Source organism: Lasioglossum baleicum, chromosome 13 (genome assembly GCF_051020765.1).
Source record: "Lasioglossum baleicum chromosome 13, iyLasBale1, whole genome shotgun sequence".
NCBI lineage: Eukaryota > Metazoa > Arthropoda > Insecta > Hymenoptera > Halictidae > Lasioglossum > Lasioglossum baleicum.
Genome location: NC_134941.1, coordinates 14,705,301 through 14,727,199, shown reverse-complemented (window position 1 = coordinate 14,727,199; position 21,899 = coordinate 14,705,301). Strand labels below are relative to the sequence as shown.

At 45.0% G+C, this 21,899-nt stretch overlaps 2 protein-coding genes and 3 non-coding genes across 17 annotated transcripts in view; 3 read left to right on the top strand and 2 right to left on the bottom strand.

Moving 5' to 3' along the window:
* LOC143215321 (uncharacterized) overlaps window positions 1–14,227 on the top strand; it is a 31,195-nt gene extending 16,968 nt beyond the window's left edge. For 3 of the 4 annotated variants that reach the window (XM_076437373.1, XM_076437374.1, XM_076437371.1), the window contains one exon: window positions 196–14,227. The gene's annotated coding sequence lies outside the window, so the exon portion shown is untranslated. The remainder of the gene's footprint in view (window positions 1–195) is intronic. The other variant, XM_076437372.1, reaches the window with a different exon arrangement.
* LOC143215325 (NAD kinase) overlaps window positions 1–21,899 on the bottom strand; it is a 32,529-nt gene that overhangs the window by 2,481 nt on the left and 8,149 nt on the right. For 3 of the 10 annotated variants that reach the window (XM_076437384.1, XM_076437383.1, XM_076437386.1), the window contains 6 exons: window positions 8,448–8,531; window positions 4,233–4,362; window positions 3,118–3,243; window positions 2,568–2,739; window positions 1,513–1,865; window positions 347–429 (listed from right to left, as the gene is read on the bottom strand). In XM_076437384.1, the coding sequence (XP_076293499.1) occupies window positions 347–429; window positions 1,513–1,865; window positions 2,568–2,739; window positions 3,118–3,243; window positions 4,233–4,362; window positions 8,448–8,531 (948 nt within the window). Of the gene's footprint in view, window positions 1–201; window positions 285–346; window positions 430–1,512; window positions 1,866–2,567; window positions 2,740–3,117; window positions 3,244–4,232; window positions 4,363–5,496; window positions 5,668–8,447; window positions 8,532–10,489; window positions 10,625–13,789; window positions 13,987–15,889; window positions 21,876–21,899 lie in introns of those variants that run through there. The other 7 variants (XM_076437380.1, XM_076437381.1, XM_076437382.1 and 4 more) reach the window with 7 other exon arrangements.
* On the bottom strand, window positions 14,936–15,007 carry Trnae-cuc (transfer RNA glutamic acid (anticodon CUC)). Its single transcript has one exon. It is a non-coding gene; the product is annotated as a tRNA-Glu (tRNA).
* Trnag-ucc (transfer RNA glycine (anticodon UCC)) lies at window positions 20,468–20,539 on the top strand. Its single transcript has one exon. It is a non-coding gene; the product is annotated as a tRNA-Gly (tRNA).
* Trnag-ccc (transfer RNA glycine (anticodon CCC)) lies at window positions 20,964–21,034 on the top strand. Its single transcript has one exon. It is a non-coding gene; the product is annotated as a tRNA-Gly (tRNA).

The window sequence follows — 21,899 nt, the reverse complement described above, 5'->3', positions numbered from 1 at the left end:
AGCCAATAGCAGTAGAGAGAATGAAGTTAAATGCGTAGATAAAAAAAGAGAAACGGAATTTAAATAGATGAATGGCGGCGTGTCGTAACGTTGCAGCGTCGTGCAACCTGCGGTATATGAGAGTAGAGGAGTGAGATTGTTGTTTTTTTTTCTCTAGATTCTTTTCAGATATTTGTTGTTGATTTTTTTTTTTAGACAGACCTATCCCCGACGCGCAACTCTTGCTGATTACGACCATCGAAAGAGACGTAAGCTGTGCTACGGGCCTTGCTGTTTGCCATTATCTGGAACAATTGGGAGAAAACGCCGACGATTAGACAAGTCTGACATAGCGGTTAACGTTTACCTGTCGCCGTGGAAGAGCTCCTGTCTATTTCTACCGTCGAAGGACACCCACGAGGTGTTCCTGCTGTCCGGTGAGACAGAGATCTGTGGTAAAAAGGTAGCTATCGTTAATCGCAAACCTGTATACGCTGGCGGTACCTCGAGGTAATCATATAGTAATACATGAATTCGCAAAATACTGCGGAAATGTTGACAAAGCGTTCCTCCATATCGTTACCTCGAGGTACGAGGAGTCAGCGTGGGGAGAAGCAAACTAATCGGTACGGTCCAGAGGTCCGAAACGAGTCCCGTGACTCGACCGTGTCGAAACTTTTCGAAACGTGGCAGCGCATGGTCTGGGAATGCGGGCGTCATCCACCAGGACCAAGTTTCCTTCTAGGGGACAACGCCTCGGACCAGCAATCTTGATGCAACCAAGATAAGGTGCCTCTTTGCTGACCCACACGGAAATACTTGAACGCGAGAAACGACGAGGTTTCTCGTCTGACACAGTTCCGATGATCGGTCTCGAGGACTTTTTGTTGTTCCTTTTCTCAGCATTTCTCTGTGGGTGCAGCGGGTCCCATCGGAGGACCCATTGTCCCATAGGACAAGGAGCTTAACCCATTTGCATCGGCAAGAACAATGAAGAATAATCCTCTTATCACCAATTTTTAAATATTGCGCGTATAATACTGTAGCGGAAAAAAGTTTAAGACCACCCTATAAAGAAGACGATAACTTTTTTAATATTGTACTATACGATTTGAACTTTTTTGGGAAGCTAGAGCAATTAGTTTACTAAAGGATGTGAAAAGAAATTTTTTCAAAAATTTAAATAACGATGTAAATGGGTTAAACAAATAGGTCAGAAATAAATAGATCCAAACCTGGATGCAAATCCGCAGACCTACAAGAGAACTAGGGACTTGCATAGTGCTGTCTATGGTGTTCGGATCGATTTATTTCGGGACGCCTACTCTCCGTGCCTCAGAAGTTGTCTCCTGGCAGGAATTCGAAAGAAATGCGGCATCTAGCCATTATATTGGTCGTTCCACACGGATTTTCGGTTATAGCCGAATTATTGGCTACAGTGACGTCAAATTGGCTGCCGTCTCGAGGGACTTCTTGTGAGGCACGCGGAGTACGTTGCCGGAAGGAGGTCGGCAAAGCAAAATCGTTGTATACCTTCAGTTCGACGCCAGCAGGTACGACGATCGGCCTGAAGGACAAGGAGTGAGGGCAGATCGGTGTGATCATGATGGCAGGTACTGAAGGATGAATCATGCTGGCTCCGGCCGCGACCGCGTACGCCGTGGACCCTGTTGGCGTGCTGACTATCAGACCGTCACCCTGTACGCTGGTCACATGTTTCCCATCGATGAAGAGGTCGATATTCGAGAGGTACGGCGATGGACCTCGGTCGACCACGACCTCGTTCAGCACCAGGAGATTCGTCGGCGGTTTGGCCGGTTTGCCCTCCTCTCCTTTCCGCATGATGATGCATCTCAGACGACTCCTCAGGGTCAAGGCCGCGTGACCTAAACACGGAACACCGTCGTCAGAAACTTATGGCGGTGATGGTTACTCTTTCATAAAGACTCTAACAAATTTCTTCCCCAAGTAGGTTCGAGTTCCCAGTTGAGAAACTAAGTTCTCAACTACGTCTTTTTTTCACCGAACAAAGTTAAAGTAGAAATCAGTATCACCACACGTGCACTGGCACGTGTAACATCTCATTTAGAAACATTGTCACGTCAAATTCTCTTTGAAATCGGTTTTTCTCCCTCGATTTCGTCAACCGTTTATCACCGACACGCGAAAACGATGCGACAACACTTTTATCACTGTAGCAATGGATTCCGGGCGCTTCTCTAGATTGACACAGAAGATACCGAGAACTAATTAGCAAGTAAACGCATAAAATCTGTAGTATAGCTATGACAAACTTTTTTGCTTATTAGAACGGTGGAACATTCGGGAAAATAAAACGATTCTCCAGAGAGAAACTGTCTCTTTCTGGAGGGAGAGGATCGTTCACTCGAGCACAATAATCGAAAAGTGGAACTGGCACGATGCTGGTCAGCACACAGGCGTCCGATTGTCGCGTGTGCAATTATCTCGTCGTGCGGCGTCGAGCGAGGGGAAAGCTGGGCGTCGAAGGACGCCGATATTTGCGCGAGATTCGCCGAGTATCTCGTCGTAAACAGAGGAAAACTGGAGCTGTGGTTGATTTCACTCACCCTCTAGGACGTTTGTCACTTGCTCCTGGAAATTGTCGAACTCGAAGGGCGTCAGGAAGCCCAAAGAGCCCAGATGGAAAGCCATCACAGGTGGCACGGATTGCTGGAAGAGCAAAGAGGCGTACAGGAGCGTACCGTCGCCTCCCAGGCAGACGATGAAGTCGATTCGATCCTGGAACAACGAATAGATCAATCATCATCCACGATAGTTATCGTTAAAAGCTTCGCAATTGGCTCGGGAGTGGTACAACACATATAACGCAGCGGATTTGATGCATTTATAGCAAAAATGTTGCACTATTACTCACAATATTCTTTACATTACTAAGTATGTTGGTATCTAATCAATTACTACACATTTAAGTATTGTAAGGTATTATATCAATTTCATAGAATTATCCTAGCTAGGAAGATATGTTTAATTTTCGAATTAGAATAGCTTCGAGTGTCTTTGCACCCTTCAGTTTAAACAGTAGAAATATTACAAGAATTTCAAAATTGCAATTCAGGTAAAATAGTTTCATTTTGCATGAAAATCCGCTCTAGTTACCTGTAGGTCGTCCGTGCCGTCCCTGAAGGTTTGCAGCCTGTCACGGACCCCCTGGAACCTAGGGTCCCTAGCCAGGGCCGGGTCCTCCAAAACGGACGCCTCGACGAACACCACCATCCGTTTCTCCTGCAAAACGGAATCAGAGTTGAACCTAACCGAACCTAAACTGTCTCACTGATTGCATAAAACTTTAATGAGAGTCCCGTGACGCAAATGCTGATCGGTAGAGAAGTAAAACGCACCGAGCTGTCGTGTCTCGATTGTGCCGTACACGAGGATACCGATAATATACCTGCGGAACTTATAGTCATGCTGAATCAATAAACCGAAGGAGCGCGCACGCGGGGTCAGTTGGGCTCGCGTAAAAATTGTAATGACCGACCGACCGGTTGCACGCCGCTGAAACGCTATAGTTTTAGGATCGAGGAATGGGACACATACGCATCGAATGACAATGTTACGGGTCTCATTGTCAGTGGACATGAACATTGAACGACGTGATTCGTTGAATGAAATGCTGATGACTAGACTGCGGATGTTTGTGCAATCTTCAATTTATGTAGAGAAATTTTAGGAAAGTGGTACCGAACGAAATTCTATTTTCATTGCTAATAGCTAGACTGCGGATCTTTATGCAAAATAAGAAATGTTTGCGTTGATTGCCAGACACAGGAGCCAAATAATTCTTTCAATGATCTTGTTAAGGTGAAACTAATACACTTTTTAATATCTCCACTGTTTTAAATTGTACGTATCCATTTTTCTCATAAATGTATAAAATCCGAAGTCTAGTGATAGCATTTGTAGATCCAAAATAAATCAAAATCGTACTGAATTCTGTTGAATCTAATACTCGAGTATTTTTCGAAAATTTTTATCCAAAATAAAAGTTGTCTGCATCGATTACAAGAAATAGAAACTAAATTGAATGCTGTTTCTTCCCTTACGATTTTGATAGAGGAGGAACATCTTGAAGTTTTAAAATTTCACAATTTTATGCTGTCAATGCATAAAGATCCGCAGTCTACCTATGACTATTGAACCAGGTGCGTTCGTGGCTAAAGGGATTAAAGAATGACACTAAGAACATGTTGATATTTTTGTTTGTTGCTCACCTCGATCAGCCATGTGACTAATTGCACGAACGGCGGCAGCACCGACGAGTCCCGGACCTTTTTGATGACCAGGACAGTGAGAGGCGGCTTGTACCACGTCAACCTCTGGGAGGCAGGGTCCTGTATGGTCCTGCAACAAGGAAAGTTCAACGTTCCATGGTGAACCTTCGTGGCGGCGTCCAGAGAGTCGCGGATCTCCGCGGCGAAGTTGAAAGGCGAAACCGTGCGCGTCATGAGATAATTAATATGAATGACAAAAGCGTTCGAGGCTTCGCCGATTAACAGGAATCTTCCGTGACCAAGGACAAACCGAACCGTTCTCCTACGCGGACAACCATCCGACAACGTTTTATACGTGGTTTCCCCGATTGTGAACCAAAGTATTCGACGACTATTTAATATTAATCGAAATTGACGAACACGGCCCGAGACACGAGGGGGCTTATCCGATGAATTACGGTCAAAGGTGCGAAGGGAACAATGCATAATTCATCGCGGCCCACCGGAGGCACCACTCCTCCCTCCTCCTCTTCGGACTTGATCCTATTTGCTTAGAATGCGATTTAAACAATTAAATGCGCTTCCGTTCCCTTTCGTTCGACCGCCGAGTCATCCTCTCGAAATCATTTCCACCGACTATATCAGACCTAACGAATGCAGATCGCTCTTTCGAGATCGACGAGTTTTTACGACTTCCGTGTGGTGCGCGAGATACGCGGAAAATTTTGTATGATTAATTAACGACTGAATAGTATAAGCAGGTATGCATTTTATGCATTTATAACAAAAATGAGCAGCTGCGATTTAAAACAGCTAAAACATTAAAAGAATAAATGCATAAAGATACGCAGTCTAATCATAATAGACGATTCGTAGACATTTTTACAGCGAGTGAATACTTTTTAAAAATTCTTTCCCGTTTTCCTTGAGAATTTTACGCGGACAAAAATTGAGAAAACAATTTTTATTTATTTCGAACTGGAATCGAATGCTGTTCAAGATTCGCATTGAATAAAAATTGGCAATTTGAAGTATGTAGAGTGTATCTCGCACCAAAAATTCAACGATGAATTCGAAACACTAGAAATGATTTTGCACCGAAGCTGGAGACTGTTGGAATTGAGTTTCGATTTTAAAAAAAACGCGGGTATTGGAAACGATCGAAAATCTTGTAGGAGAAATTGAACAGAGTGTCGGGTGCACGGATGATCCTAGATCGGATTGCATGAAGCTACGATTCGAGTGTCCTCCGCGAGTAGCCTACCTGACAGTTCCAACCATGACGTGGTACCGGATTGAGAGTCGCGCTCGCACTGAACGTGGACCGAACACGGCGGTACGTTTTTTAACGGTAAACAATCGGACGACGCGCAAGCGCGCACAGACGGTTTCATATGCACGCGATCCGTTGATTATGTGAATAATACGCGAGGCTCAGGCGCGGCGGCGCGACGCAAACGAACGCCGAGAAAACCCGACTTCTGTGATTCACTTGCAATTTGTTTTAGCGGATAGGTGTCGCCGCCGCCGCCGCCGCACAGTGGGCGAGGAACCGATCTTTTTGGACAAAAATCTGCCGACAACTCAGTTTTTCATCGATACAATTGGAATTTTTTTTTAAATGTTCGTGCAGGACTATACTTTGATGACGTGCTGCGCGAAAATCGTTAACTGTCACATGAAATTAAGAATCCTTATCTGCAAAACCCAATAACTGCGATACTTTATCCGCCCATACCATAAATTTGCATGTCCCAGCTGAGTTGCCGACACTTTTTAACCATAAACCTATTCAATTGGTAATTCTCAGGGCCAGATTTACAGTTTAAAATTTTGCGGTTTAGGGTTTGGGGTTAACAAGTGTCGGCAACTCAACTGGGACATGCAAATTTATGGAGATATTGGGTTTTGTAGATAAGGATTCTTGATTTATTGTGACAGTTGACGATTTTCGCGCAGCACGTCATCAAAGTATAGTCCTTCACGAACATTTTAAGAAAAATTCCAATTGAATCGATGAAAAACTGAGTTGTCGGCAGATTTTTGTCCAAAAAGATCGGTTTCTCGCCCACTGTGCGCCGCCGCCTCACGTTTGCACGGGTTTGCACGCGTTTACTCGGCCGCCTGTTCATGCTCGATGCAATCGAATTCACTATGCCTCGGCTATACGAGGCTGGAAGAAAAAAGCCGCCTACTTTCTACCGGGATCGATCGGATTCTCTGCTTCTTACACGCGTCCCTGTCGACGAATTACGGACGATTATGTCACTTGCTCGGGGAAGCTATCCGCGCTACGCTACGCTTTCATGTTCAATAAATTCATCGATCTCCCAAAAGCGAGTTTGACAACTTCTTAGACGGCTCGTTATCGCGAAACGTTAGAAATTGTTCATTGCATTTCGTGTAGAAATCGAAGACAAATCAAAACGGATTTCAACTTGCGCACAGAACGACAGGAAAAGTGTAAATTAATTGGGTGAATGAGTAATGAAGATTTACGACCATTATTACCGACGCAACCATTGATAATCGAATAAAAATCTAACGGAGGTCGTGAATTAATCAGTGAATGATTTTGATAACAGTTGGAGAGGTTGCGGAAGGAACGAAAATTCAAAAAGTTAGAAGCGCACACGTCAGCACTTCAGGAACAGACTGCGCCGTACAAATGAAAGTTTACACGAGGAGAATTATGCAAATTATGTTAAAACCTGAGCACCTTCATCAAAATCCACTGCAGACTCTGTTTGCCGATCGTTTGACAAACGGACACGTATGGTTCGTTGATCAACGATCGCGAACTATCGTTCCGCTAATGAGATTCGCATTTTTTGTTACGACCACTATTTATCTACTCTCCGACGAACGTAATCCGTACTTAATTAAATTAATGAATGATACATTCTACATTTGATTACAGGATCGCGAGCCGGTTGTTTCGCAGCAATTGCCAGCTTTATTTTTGCGAATCGCAGAAGTGTATTCGACTGTCAGTGTACCTCGTGCTCCGTTTTATGGAAATTAGAGTACAGTGACTTGCATCTTGGAAACTTTAGAAACGACTGGAACTTTTCCATACGACCGGCAATTATCGAAACGCAGGTATGTACATTTGGTTTCACGATTTGATGGGTTGTTGAAAAAGTTTCCTTGTTCTCTTATCAGCCAAGGACGTATGCACGAGAATCAATATTCTAACTGACCGTTTCTGTGATTAACATAACAAATACAAATATCAAAACAAAATAGATTTATCTAATTTTATGGGAATATATGTATATATCGCAGACATGGGAATGTTGAAACAAGCATGATTATGCGGTCTTCTGCTGATTACTCTGTGCGCGTGTTGTGCGTCAGCTTTCCTCGGCCATTATTATGTGAAGGTTAGAGCGGCATCGTTCGCGGTTTTGCATATTCAAATGTCTTGTCGTGTGTTGGATTTATAAGGTCATTTTTTCTATGACGTTAGATTCGAACTCGCTCGAGAAGTCATTGTTATGGGCAATTAAGTCGTGTCACGACGCGAACGCATGGCGTTACCGATCCCCGAGGCGAATATCCCGCTTTCCTTCGCTGCCATAACCGTTAGCAAACCGTCTTATTAAAACAAAAACGTCTTTAACGCCGTCGTAATCGTTCCACGCGACTTTCTAGCCGTATCGAGCGGAACATTTCTTCGAAACACCGCAGGTTTCTAAACAATTCCCGCGAAAACGTCCGCCGATCTACGGAGCGGACTCCCGTGCCCCGTGCCACGCGATCAAGAAGTTGTTTCGAACTACATACAGCTATTTTAACAGTTTTCAAACACGGTTAAACTTGCCGCGACATTGTTACTTCCTTATCTTCTACAACCTTGTAATTACATATTCTAAGCACATTCCTAGTGCAGTTGGAGGACAAAAAATTATTGAATAATTACTTTAGAAGTTGTTCTTGCGACTATTATGGATTTTGTATCGCGCCAAGGCGGATATTTTGATATTTCAGCCGTGACTAGGAATTAACATGAAAATGTCTTGATGCGTGCCGACTCTGAGAGATCTGCAAGAATAATAATATTCCGCAATAACAAACGTCGGTGTATTATTTGCTTTCAATCTATTCTCATCGTGCTCTATTTACCCTCATTCATAACCGAGTAGGCTATTTCAGTCCGATTTGTTTTTGCCTTGTTAATTTGAGAAAAAAGAGAAACAAAGTTCTACTTACATGACCATCGCGGAATTTTTCATAATACGCCCGCATGGGCCGAACTGTTGAATGGGACTGGGTGCGTTCAGACTCCTCGTTCTCCTGTGAACAAAGACAAAATTATTTAAAAAAAAGAAAAGAAAAGCTATTCGACACTTGTCTCTCGCAATGCAAACGGTTGTTAACTTGCATAAAAATCCGCAATCTAGTTCCAGTCTCTGTGAACACGATCTATAGTGTCATGTCTCGATCTCGAAGTGTCGTGAAGATTCATGAACAGAAGACGAAGAAGAAGATTGCTCATGCGAGAGCGACGCAACATAACAGCACGAACAATTGCGTCGACAACGTGCAAAGCTGGATCCTCTTTTGAATCACTATGGACCGTCAGTTAACGACTGTTCTGATGTCCACGAATGCTCGTTTGTTTGTCAACGACCGTGGATAAGCTTTTTCATTGTACCGATGCGCGGAATGCTCGTTCCCCCCGCGAATTCTCGGGAATGTTCGATCGTTACCAATTCACCGATGACGTTGCGTGCACGCGTGCACTTATTTGATCGAAAACCTGCTTACGTGTGCCGTGGAAACGTCAGCTACGTATTCGATCGATTTCATGCATATTTGTCGAAGCATATACGCGTATGCCCGGGGAAACTGGTGAATATGCATCGAACTGCAACCCACTCTTTGTCCGTGCTTGACGCAAGACAAGCACGTTCGAACGTGACACTATCTATCCGCTGGCTTAATGAGACTGATTATTTTACTTGGCCGATCGGCTGACTTCGAGGTTGAAGACCTTCCGTTCGATTGATTATCAACCGGCAACAAGCCCGATCCTAACTTCGCGATGATAGCACAACTCTGTCTCTAGAGACGCTTATATAACGTGCACGAGTTCGATAGTGCTGGTTGAAGTGTGATAAACGAGACCGTCGGCATCATCGAACGATCACGTGATCACCGCCAACGAAAATAAATGGTATTGGCGTGATTTTTGCAAGTCAAACGCAGAAATACAAGACAGATCAGCGTAGTAGTAAAATGTACAAGTTGTCTCTACAGATGCACTACGTTCAAACAAATCAAACAATGCATCCAAAACCAAATCAACTTGGAGAAGAGTGTCATCAAAGTGCTCTCCGTGTCTCGCAAGATGTCGCAACCAATGGTTAGGCTAATAATTCGACTAGAACCGAAAGTGTCAGCGGAATGACCCAATCGGACGGCTTGCTGACAACTTGTGAGGCACGGAGAGTGTCAGACCGCAGATCTTTAAACATTTGCAGCAAACACCACGGTACAACCTCGGCCCGAACAAACATAACAGCAAACCATAATACAGATAGAAAACATTCTTTTTCTCCTGTTCCCTAGTAACAATACAGAAGCGGTAAGTTTCAAAAGTTGTAATTACCAGACAGATTCGCCGTCTAACGATCAACTTTTACCAACAAAAAGCTAGCTGGGAAAAGGGTCAAGTAATGAAGCGGCCGACGATTAACTACTCCGGTTGCGTCGACGCATTTAGCGCCACGAGACCCCGGAGCGATCTGTGTGTAGTGAATTGACAAAATCACAACACACTGTCGTCAGAGCAACTTAGGGAAGTCCGTTGTTTACAGGAGCGTTAAAAGTAGTGGCACGCCGAACTTCCGATTTTAAACAATCGCCGATGTTTCGACTGTTGTAGAAATGATTCAGAGAATTCAAGAAGAATTAACATTAGATAAGGAGGAGATAATTGCGATTGTCTCGCTATTGTATTTAAATGCACGCGAAATAGCACACGTGTGTTATTAATTCAAAACCACGATCTCTACTGTACGATTAGCAGCAGTACAATTGAACAGCGCGATTAGCGAGAATTCGCTGAAAATATTGTTTGAATTATCGATCGTATGGCTGTTAAATGAATAATATGTTAGTGTTCTCGGCGCAATCGTTGCGCCGATATTATTCAATTCGCTGAAAGTTGAGAATTCGGAGTGCCACCGCTTTTTGAACTCGCTGTACTCGCACATATGTATCACCTGCTCTGAAAAAAGGCTATCTACCTGAGCACTCTGTTGCGCAGAGCGTGACCCATCGACGGCTTGATCGATCCATCGGCGTCGAGATGGCCGTTGGTTCTTACGTCCAGCAACGGCGACACTTGATCGGTCATTTTGCAAAAGAGAACCTCACGGAAAAATTTGCCTGGTCGACGAGAGCAACAATTTCCCCCTTCGGCGAGATTCAAACTGTTGCGAAAACCATTCGCCGGGTGTCCAAGGCACGCCTATGCAAATCGAAAACTGGAACCTGGCCGACGCTCTTTTGTTGCGCAATCGAGGAACGACTTCGATTTAGGGATCCACGGCGATCTATCGTCTCGGATTTGCCGACGGAACCTGCTTCGCCTATCGAACTGTGTATTTGTTTTCCCTCTCGATCAACATCTAGTGATATCGCTTGTCGGTGACTGATAATCGCCGATACGACGCGATTCTCGCGTTACATAAAAATCGTGTCCGTTGCAAAACGATGCCGCTCTTTTTTGCGGAACTAATCGACGGAACACGAAGGCTGATTTATCGGAAATTAATGGCGGCCTTCGGACACTGCCTAACCAACGCGCGGACTATGTTTCAAGGGCGGACGATCCTTTTTCTTCTGGTTAGAACTCCGTCTTTACCTCCCACGCGGCGTAAGCGGTGCGACGAGGCGACCTAACAACGATCAAAAGTCGATTTTTGTTGTCAATGTTGGAGAATATGGATATCGTTTGACAGACTAAAATACAGTTCCATTTTTTTTATCTGTTTTCTATCCACAACTGTTTTATTACTGGAGCTCAATGTCTGCAATGTGACGATCAACTTAAAACCCTACAGATATTTTGTCGTTTTATCGCACTGTGTATCGCTTTCTACCCACGATTATTATATTAATGGAAAAATTCGTCGAAGCGTGTACAGCAGAAGCGATGCAAATTTCCGAACTTCATCAGGTCGTTTCGTCCCGACGATTTCTCCTAACGATATCTCGTCTCGGCCAGGTTCCGGTGCGATGAAAAACAAATTTCTCGCGTGTCCTCGGCAAAGGGGATCACTCTGCTCGCCTTGAAACTAATCTGTCCGTCGAGGATTGCGCGATAGCCGCTCCTCTCGCCGCTGATTGCGTCGCCCGGAGATCACGTTCAATGACGACGGTGGACTTCAAAGCGACAATTTAGCAGCCTTGAACCTCGTCGTCGTCTCGATCCCGAGCATCTCTCTGTCTCTCCTCGTTCAATCGTAACACCGCATTGTTCCCATGTGTGCCACAGAAAGCCGGAAATCTTTTTCCGATTCGCGATATTCACTTTTCCGAAACTCACTTTCACCTGACTCTCCGTCGACCGACACGCGTTCTCTAGCCCCGGCGAATATAGGACCGTCCAGCTGCCATAACTACCGGCGAGAGCAGCGCCAACTGTGAAAAAGGGACCGGATCGGAAGGTGGCCACCGGTGGAATGACGAGCGGGCCCGAGCAGGCCCGCAATTATGTGATTCTTTCTATAGAACCGTCCAGTGCCGAACGCCGTAGCATACGCCCGATTCATATACACGATAGCTGAGCATCGGTTGCGCAACAATGCTCGATTATGTCATTTCTTATCGCTGCCTTCCATCGATCTCGCTGTCAACGATGTTTGCCAACCCCTCTCCGAGCGACAGTTGTGACACCGACACCGTGGACACTATTCAAATTGATTAATGTTCCGTCGTACTCTTCGAGATTATTCTGCTTCTTACAATTAGTATTATTATTTGACTAATTTTTCTACCACTTTGTCATTCTAGTTCGTCAGCTTTTTCTCCGATTTGATTTTCTTCAGTCAAACGGTAAAAAAGTGCGCTCGTCAAAGGATCATTATCGACTCACCTAAATTGGTCAATTAAATGTCGCGTTATGTTAATACCGGTGTTATACGTTGTTAACATGTCTAACTTGTGCCAATTTATACCGATGACATTCGTTTCTGTCGTACATAATCATAATTCTTTTCAAGTTGAGTGTTATTATATCGAACAGCGACGACAATCGTGGATTAATGCATGTAGTTAAAGAAATCATCAAGCACACGAGGAAACGGTATCAATTTAAAAATCAATTTTAATGGATGTACGGAATGTACGAGGGCAAACGAGACGAAAATGTTTCGGTGAATTCCACCGATCTTATGGAAATGGTATATCAACAAGTGCGCCCAGAGAGGAGAAAACGATCGGTTCGGTAATCGATTGCATCGTAGCTGGATTGTTGGGATTCCGAGGAACGTTGCAAACGGGGGCGCCATGGTTGCAGGTTATGGGAGCCCATGGGCCATCGAGCGCTCTCCGAGTCGGATGGAATGCGCGGCGAAAGGTGAACGCGTTCTCGCTCTCGAAGAAAGGAGCAACAAAAAACGCTCTCCCACCGCTGCAGTCCGTGGACTCGAGCAGGTAACCGGTGTCTCGTTGCACCCGTCCGAGTGCAACGATGCACTCGCGACGACCTGCACCACCCTAATTGTGTATACGCCCCCGATAAACGGTCTGCTAAGCTGTCTGCGGCTCGGGAAACGTAAATAAATACTCCCACGTTGTGAAACTCGACTAAAACCGTCCTCGCATCGTGCACACTTGCTAACAGACTAAATTATAGTAGGGCATCGAGCGAACACTGCGCAACAATGCTTGAATGGTTTTCTGCGCGATTTCAGCAATTTAGAACTCGAGTGGTGACATTATCCAAAAAACATCATAGGGAATGGAAATATTCTACCTGGGAAGACATGTTTAATTTTTCAGATAAAACAGCTCCGAGTGCAAAGGGTTAGTTCAGCAAGGAGACGAATTTTCTGTGGGTAAGATAGGCGAATCGATAGTTTCGTTCGATGCAATTAAATTTAAATTATACAGAGAAATTTCCCCGTAACCACCACTCACTCCCATAAACAATGCCCACTCTCCACGAAAACTATGACAAAAATAAACCGGCGTCGACTGGCTCTGCCAAGTCGCGTGTAATCACATCACAGCACAATTTTCACATAATCCACATCTCGATCGTATCACAAATACCTCCTCGTGTCCGTAGCTGCCCTCTGACCTTGCGGCCCTAACATCTCAGCACGGTAACCCTAATTTTCAGGAGCGTCCACCGTTCTATCCATATCATCCAAGTTTTACAAGAGCGTCGAACAATATTCTTCTTGCATCCACTCGAGCATTTTCGAATGCTCGACGAAACGATCGTGACCCGTTTCAGAATGAGCACAGATGCGAGGCGTAGCAGACGTCGCAGAATGGAAGCACATTCGGGGTTCGTAAACCAACACGTGGCCTACCTTAATTCATCCCTGTCCATGGGCACCAACCGTCGAACAGGATCCCGGTGTGGCCTGTGTGCACGGTGCGGGACACGTATGTTCGTCGACTATGCGAACAAAGATCGCTAGACGCGATTCGCAGCTGCGGTTTCGAAAAAAGAAGCTCGCAGAGCGCCGAGCCCATGAGCGGGTCGCCGAGACGTTGACGGCGTCGCGACGCCCGATGCACTGCACGCATGCCCTGCCGCCGCGACGACCAATCGATTGTATCGCGTGCCGTACCGCGTGGCTATTTTCTAACCGATTTTATTTAACCTCCTTTACGCAACCGGGCTTTTCGATCGGATATCACACGATGGAACCAACCGCGACACGCTAATTGCACACAGTCCGTGCAGATTATCGGTGGTTCACCGCGTAATGCGATCAAAAGACTCCTCGCATAAAACTTCGACTCACTTTCAACCGTCAACTTTCATAATAAGTCGTTTTCCTCCTTTGAGATTTTTTTTGCGAGGTTTAGCACTGCAAATTCACCCTTCCAAACCAATCTCATCGTTTTGAAAATCAAATTCAACCTTTTGGAAATACAGTATTTTTATACTAAACCTACACACCTCCGGTTTTCAATTTTCACTTGCAACGAAGTCGAATAATACTCACTGCGACGAAACCTCGAATGTGTTCGACTTCGGTGGGATTTTTGGAAGACCGAATTTTCACTGTGGAATGCGGAGTGGACTAAACGATGCAATGGAATGAAAAAAAAAGTAACGAAGGAATGGTATATATTGTTCGTATCAAGCGTGGCGTTTTGATAAGACAACGTGGGGTTTTTATGAGGCGCGATATGTCACGCTGCGTGGAAGGAACGTTGAGCAAGCAAATGACTTCGATCGAGTTTCGCACGAATCGGATTACGCGGTTCCAGTTTAATTACGAAATTGAGTGGCCGTAGACTGGTTTCGGTATAGCTCCGTCAGTTCGGCATACTTTTCACTTTGTCGCGAGCCATTCCATCTTGGTGGCATCACGATGAATGTGTAAAAATATTTTATTTACAGCGATGAAATGTCATTGGAAAAATTTCATTTTCTTACTTAGATTAGTTTGTCAGTGTGCGGAGAGTTCGAAAAAAATATTCCGGCCGGAAAAAAAAATAAATTCCGGTACCGGGAATCGAACCCGAGCCTCCTGGGTGAGAGCCAGGTATCCTAGCCACTAGACCATACCGGATCATATGAGGAGATTTCATTCGAAACAACGGAAAATTCAGCGAAGATTGTCGATTAACACTCCGAAGACCATGCTGGAGTCATTTTTGTCGCACACATTGACGAAATATGACGCAGTCGCTGATGGTAGGTATGCGGGACGGCACAGAGGCAAGAGGAGTCTTTTCGCTGTGTGCGTTGCGTGTGAATTATGGTGGGGAGCTCGAGTAAATGTATTTGCGAATATACGTGTGGGTCAGAATTGACCCTGACACGGACCGCTGTGCCTCGGTACTCCGAGAGTTAATTTTCTCTAAACGGTTTCTGGGAATGTGCGTAACATTCCCAGAGAACTACAGGACTCGATAAAAGACGAAGAGTAGATCGTTCAAAAATGTACTTGCCACTAAACCATGCCATATTTCACATAACATTCCTTTCCAAGTTCACAGATCACGAACTGTAAACCCTGTCGGATTTTATTACACAATATATGACAACACATTGGAAAATAGAACGTAGGCTATCAGCACAGTTAAACCTACTTACATCTAGTTCGTCAAAATATTGATTTCTACCAGACCGGATTCGATCGCAGGACGGACTTCAAAGTCATGTAGAATCTCATCGAGAACATAAATCAAACATCATAGGAAGAATATAATCATTCTCACTGTTGAATTTTAACTGCCAAAACCAAATAGCAACTTGAAGAACCAACCAACAAACTTCCCATCACCTCTGCTCTCCAACCACAAGTACCCAAATGCCGAACGCACCCGTAGAAAACATTATACAACACGTTCGATCGGTGCAACAACAATCCTCCCGTGAAAGTGCAGTGTCCGACGCATGTAACAGTCGTGCTGCGCTTTCGAAAATGTTGTCAAAGTCGATTACTCACGGCCAAGTACCGGAACGTTTCCGGCGGCGCATTTCCGGGTCTCTGTCTAATTCATCTAGGAAGGGTTTGTCGTCTGGTTCGTCGACTGCATTGGCTGCATTGTTCCTGGCGATGCACCTCCAGTCGAGCATCATCTCGCTGACGCTGCGACGTCGCGGTTTCTCCCTGACGATCTCCATAATCCGTGGATGACTGAAGAGCGCTGTCGATCATCGATCCGTCAACGTGGCCGCGCGACAACACCTTCAACGGTTTTATACATTTTCGACGGTTTCCCACGGCCGGTTACAACTGCAGCATGCGTCCGAGCGCAACACGTGTTCGTTGTCGCCGCGAGCCACAAACATAAGCGTGCACATGGCAGACAGTCCACTCCGAGTTCTGGAACGTGTTCGGGACGGTGCGGCGTACCCGGCTCGAACTTTCTGCGGAATGATCTCTGGAAAACGATCGACGCGCGTCGATCCCACCGACGTTGATCAGCTGGCCACGTGATCCGAACCGAGCGCGCCACTTTCGAAGCGAGCTTTCTTTTTTACGCACCGTCTTGCGCAACCCAAGCAACAATTCACGCGGATCCTATTTCCCTTCGGCCGGGAAAAGGAAAAACCAAAATCGGACACCACCAACCCCGGGGGCTAAATAAAACCTTAGAAAGCGTTGCGCAACGAAAGCTGACCGCTCGTGAATTCGGGAATCGGGCAAGGATTACGTTGCCGCGCGGGGTTCCTCGATATCGAGAGGGAAATTTCTGGTTTCGCATGAATCGAGAAACAGTTTTACACTAACCGGTCCCTTTCGAATTTGGCGCGAGCCCGTGACCCACTTGCACAACTGAATTTCACTTCGCCCGCGCACCCAACGGGAATCGTTATCGGACCCGGTTATGTACGCGCTATCTTATCGCCCCAGCGAAATATACTGCGTCCAGAACTGCGCCACGACTTTCCAATCGCCCGAGTACGTTTTTCAAATTTCACGTTATATTTCGCGTTTTTAGATTGTCCGGCTCGAGACCGCGCGACTGAAACTTCGATTCGAGCGGCGAACTTGAGGAAAGTACAGAACTGCTGTTAATATCGAGATGAATATTTGCAATTTTATAAAAGTTATCTTTCCGCGAAGAGTGAACGTCGATGTAATATTGGGCATTCGCGTAGCATTTGCATAAGAAATGAGACTGTAGAACGAAGTTGTGAAGAACATACTAATTAGTTTGAAGCGCTCACGTCATAATTGCTCACTGATAAGTGCCACCGAGAGCGAGTATGTACATAAATCAACACATCTTCTAATACGAACGTACGATTTTACAAATAATTTTACATACTCTTTCTCCGCGCGTCTTTGTATATTGCATAATTGCAAATCGGACAATATGAAAACGTTTTAGAATAGTTTCTAATTCGTATACGCCGAAGTGTTCATCACATTTTGTTCTCTAAAATTTGGGTTGAAAATGTTACGACGATTTCGATCAAGTTTATCGTTCGCTCGATCCGATCAGCCACACTTTCCAATCACAGACTCCCTTTCCGAATGCGAGTTCGAGAGATCGGGATCGATCCGACGGCGGTTACGGCATTTTCACGCGAGCAGTTTCGCGATCCGCGAGTCCGGAGACGCGCGGAGGACGTTCAACCGCGGTCGGACTATTTTTAAAAGAGAAAGCATACTTACAAGGACGAGATTCTAGCTAAAAGTACCGGCGCGTCGCGACGGGACAACGTTCGCGGAGCCGTTCTATGTAGTTGCTTTTTACAGCGTTCCGGTTACAGGGCCATGTGACGCGTCGCGCGGTGCCTTATGGGGGGATCCGTGGCCAGGCCAGTCGAGGAATCGATCGTTTAGAAACGAAAACAGCCAGCGAGAACCGAACAGTAAACGAAACGAGACACAACGACTCACGTGTTAGACCATTCGAGGGAGAGAGCAACCGCGATCGACGACCGCTCCGAGTTCACTGAGCACCGACTTTACCGGCTGCAGTCTCTGAAAGGCACTTAGGGCTTTCTAACTCGCGCCACTCCCCACCCTCGGTTATATGTACTCCTGCCAGTGCTATCTTAATGTATGCGATACAAAATTGTCGGGGAAGCATTGGTCATGCTGTTCAACCGTGACCACCCAGCGCAAACTCCTCGATCTGCCGCGCTATCGAAATTCTGCAAGCTTTCAATAACAATTTCGGCGAATAATAACACCGGCGCTGCTTTCGGGTCGATCAGCTGGTGCGAATGCCTTTGGGAACTCGTTTGGGGATTAGACCAGCAAATTAATTTTCATATCAATTTACAAATTAATAGAACTTAACAGTTTTTAAAACGTGGCTCGGGACGCTCGGAGGAAATTTTTGCTCTGGCAGTCCTAGTAGCGTAAAGGTTGGAAACCGCTGCATGGTCTAGCGTCTAACAGATAAACGAAGAGCTTAGTATTTCCCGCAGCAATATCCGTTTTTACAATGCGACAGTTCAGGTCTGTTTTCACGGTTACTCGGAAGTCTCCGCCTCGAGGCGAGGCTAGCTCTAATTGGTGAAAGCGACAATGAGAGGCGAACGAACGATTAACTGGTTCATTTGCGAAGAGACCTTACAGCTGCGCCAGCGGCGGACCGACAGAGCCTAGGCTCTGCACTGCTTGACCCATTTCCATTGTTCCTCCCTAACACACAAAGGAACGTCCCTCTTTTCTTCCAGACCCAGGTTGATCAATAAATTTCACTCTCTTGGTATGTAATCTCTTAATTCTCGCTACCCGATCTTCGAGCCTAAAACTCGACGTCGACTTTCTTCGGTGTACGCGAGTTTTAAAAAGGGAAAGCGAAACGGACTTTATGGGATGCCATAAATTAGGTTCTTTCTTCGGCCGAGCCGAAGGTCGTAGGACTGTTTTCCCAACTTGACGTTCCGAGAATTTCTAGAGAAGTCAATCAGAAGAAATACGGCTTTCCAACAAGATACACGCGCAGTTCACATTTTTCACAAATCGTTGGAGTTTGATGGAGCTTAGGCGAAGGTGTTTTGTGTTGCGACACCGTTTTAAATTCGTTTCACCTTTTCATTTTCGACTGGCTCGTCTCTCCTTGAATTTTTTCCCCGATTATTCGGTCGGAAAGGTTACATCTTGATAAGAGAAGTTGGTGGTCGACTTCCGGCCGTCGACACTCCGTGTGGCCAGTGTTGTTGAACCCTGTGTGTTGAACGGTCTCGAACAGGCTTCACCTGCTTATTCTTTCTCTCTCCATCTCCGAGAGTCGGGAGAGAACGAGCGTTTCTCGCGGATCCGGCGCTCGACGACGCGACGCGCCTCCTCGATTGCATAATAAACAGTGATACGCAGCCGCGAGAAGTATATATAACAAGCAGGTCGTAAGGCATAACTGTAAACCAGTTGCGTGTAATGGCAATTATGGTATGAAAGTGATCAAAATTTATTGCGGCCTCCGGCGCCGCGTTGCAAAACCGAAAGGGGACGACCGAAATCCAACTGCGAAACCGCGCAGAATGTACAGGGTGATTCTGGGAACTGGGAAAAGTCACTGCTTTTTTTAAAGTGAAAATAGAAAGAATAATAGAGGAAAAATCATGTGTCATTAACTTCCTACGGTCTTATTTTTTATGTGGATGCACCCGCCAGACGCAATGGCATTGTCAAACATCTCGTGAAGTATCGATTGGTTCAACAAAAAAATTGCGTTGAATTCAAGAATAAAGTGCACAAAATTACATCACCTTCTTAAAAATGCATTGTACGCAACCGAAAAAGATTCTAAACGCAAAGAATCCGACTGATGAATACGAAACGTCGTTTAGAGTTGTTCTTGTTAAGATTTTTCCAAGTCTCTGAATTTCCAAGGAGATACAGCTCGAAGACGCGAGAGTCCCTGAATTTTCGAGTAGTCTGGCGGACGATTTAGATTCAAATCAGCGTGCATCGCAAAGTTAACTAGCAACAATTTCCCCCGAGCACGTCTTGTCTGAATGATAAACACTTTCTACGAGAAGGAAGCACGTACGTAGTACAGTGTCTTTCCTGCATTCCGCGAAATGAGATACTTTCTCACAGAGGAATATAAAACCTGCGGTCTAAAGACGACGCTGCGGTCAACAAAGCGGCTGTCTGTCCTTCTAGAAGTGCTTTACGCATTATGCTAATCACAGTCACGCAATGGATTTGTCATTGGAAAAGTTACACCATCCAGCAAACAATTGCAGTGGCTGCGACATTGGAAACTCATTCGACTTCAATAAAATCGATAAAGAGGTTGATCAAAAATAGTCAGAATAGATTGGGAATTAATTCTAGAAGCTTCCAAGAGTTGTGGAAGATAGTGCGTTTATCGGGAACACGACGAGAAGAATGTATGCAAATAGTCGTGACGCATAGCGTTGCAGTTGTTCGACACAGAACTGCGTTATTCAAATTACAAGTATTGCAACGCGATACTGCATTTCCGCCGCGAAATTCTAATGGTGAACTTGACAACGAACAATTATACAATGGTAACCAACAGCATTGAGCATGAAAGTATGTCAGCGGAAGCCATTTCCAGCTACAGAATGGAAAGTGCTAGCACGTGCGATGGTGGTGTAATGGTCAGCATAGTTGCCTTCCAAGCAGTTGATCCGGGTTCGATTCCCGGCCATCGCACAGCCATTATTTTTGCCTTTCTTCTTGATTTTTTACACTCGAAATCGTTGCACCACTCACCGATAATTTATACAAAAACAACTTGTAAAATTACATTCAAATGAACACCTATTTGCCACACACACAAAATTGGCTACCACCCAAATATAATGAACTTTTTAAAACATTGCGTGTGCAACAGTGCCGCACGCAACGAAAAATTATTTTTAAATAATTCGATTCATTTAATGTTCTTATTTCAAGTACCTATAAAAAAAAAGTGAAATGTTCACGTTCCGTTGATTGTGCAACAATTGTCTGAATTGTTACTGTTCAAGCTATCGCGTTATTGTTGAAATTGTATTGGTTTCTTGTGAGATTTTATCTATAAGTTCACATCGGCGCGAAGTATATCCCCGCGAAAATAAAGCAGCGTCTGCAAGTAGCACTGCTGGTGTAGTGGTATCATGCAAGATTCCCATTCTTGCGACCCGGGTTCGATTCCCGGGCAGTGCAGATTTTTTTTTTCGTCGCGAAAAAAATCCGGCAGAACGACGAACTTTTCGCGCACGCATTACATCAAAAAATTTTAAAAAATCACTGTGAAAAACCTCTGAAAAAATTGATTAACATCACGTTGCGACAAATCGCGATACCGTTAGGTCCTTGAATTATTTTCTGCGAACGGGACCGACACGAAAATGAGAAAAATTAATATAGTTCGTCAACATCTCTTCAGCACATTACAAACAAACGAAAAACCCCTTTAGACAGACCAGATTTTCACTGAACTCGTTGCCAACGATTTTACGATGTAAATTCAAAGATAGACTCCAATAAAAATAATTCTGCACAGCCACGAGCTTACCTCGCGCGCATTGCATCAAAAATTAGAAAAAACTCATTGTAAAAAACCTGTCAAACAATTGATTAACAATTTAAATCTGAGAATTTATTTCTCGGATTATTTTCTGCGGCCGACACAAAAATTAATATAGTCCGTCAACGTTTTTAGACAGTCCAGATTTTCACCACATCGGGATCACAGTGAATTCGTTGCCAACGATTTTATGAAGTGAATTCAAAGATAGACTACAATCAATTCTGAAGGAACGAATAATCGCGTGAAACTCGAAGCGAACAGATCGCGTCAATTGTCGGAACTAAAGTTTGTTTGTTTCGTCGGTTTCGTTGATGGACAGTGATTCCCACGGCATGCTTGTCATTCGATCGCGACGCAATGGTCGATCGTGGATGAAACGAGGGTAAAACACAACCGAACGTCGCGAACGTGTCATTCGTTAACTATTCAAGCGGTCGCGACGTAATCGATCGTCGCGGCGACGTCGACGGTCGACATTGAGCGTTTTATCTCGACGAA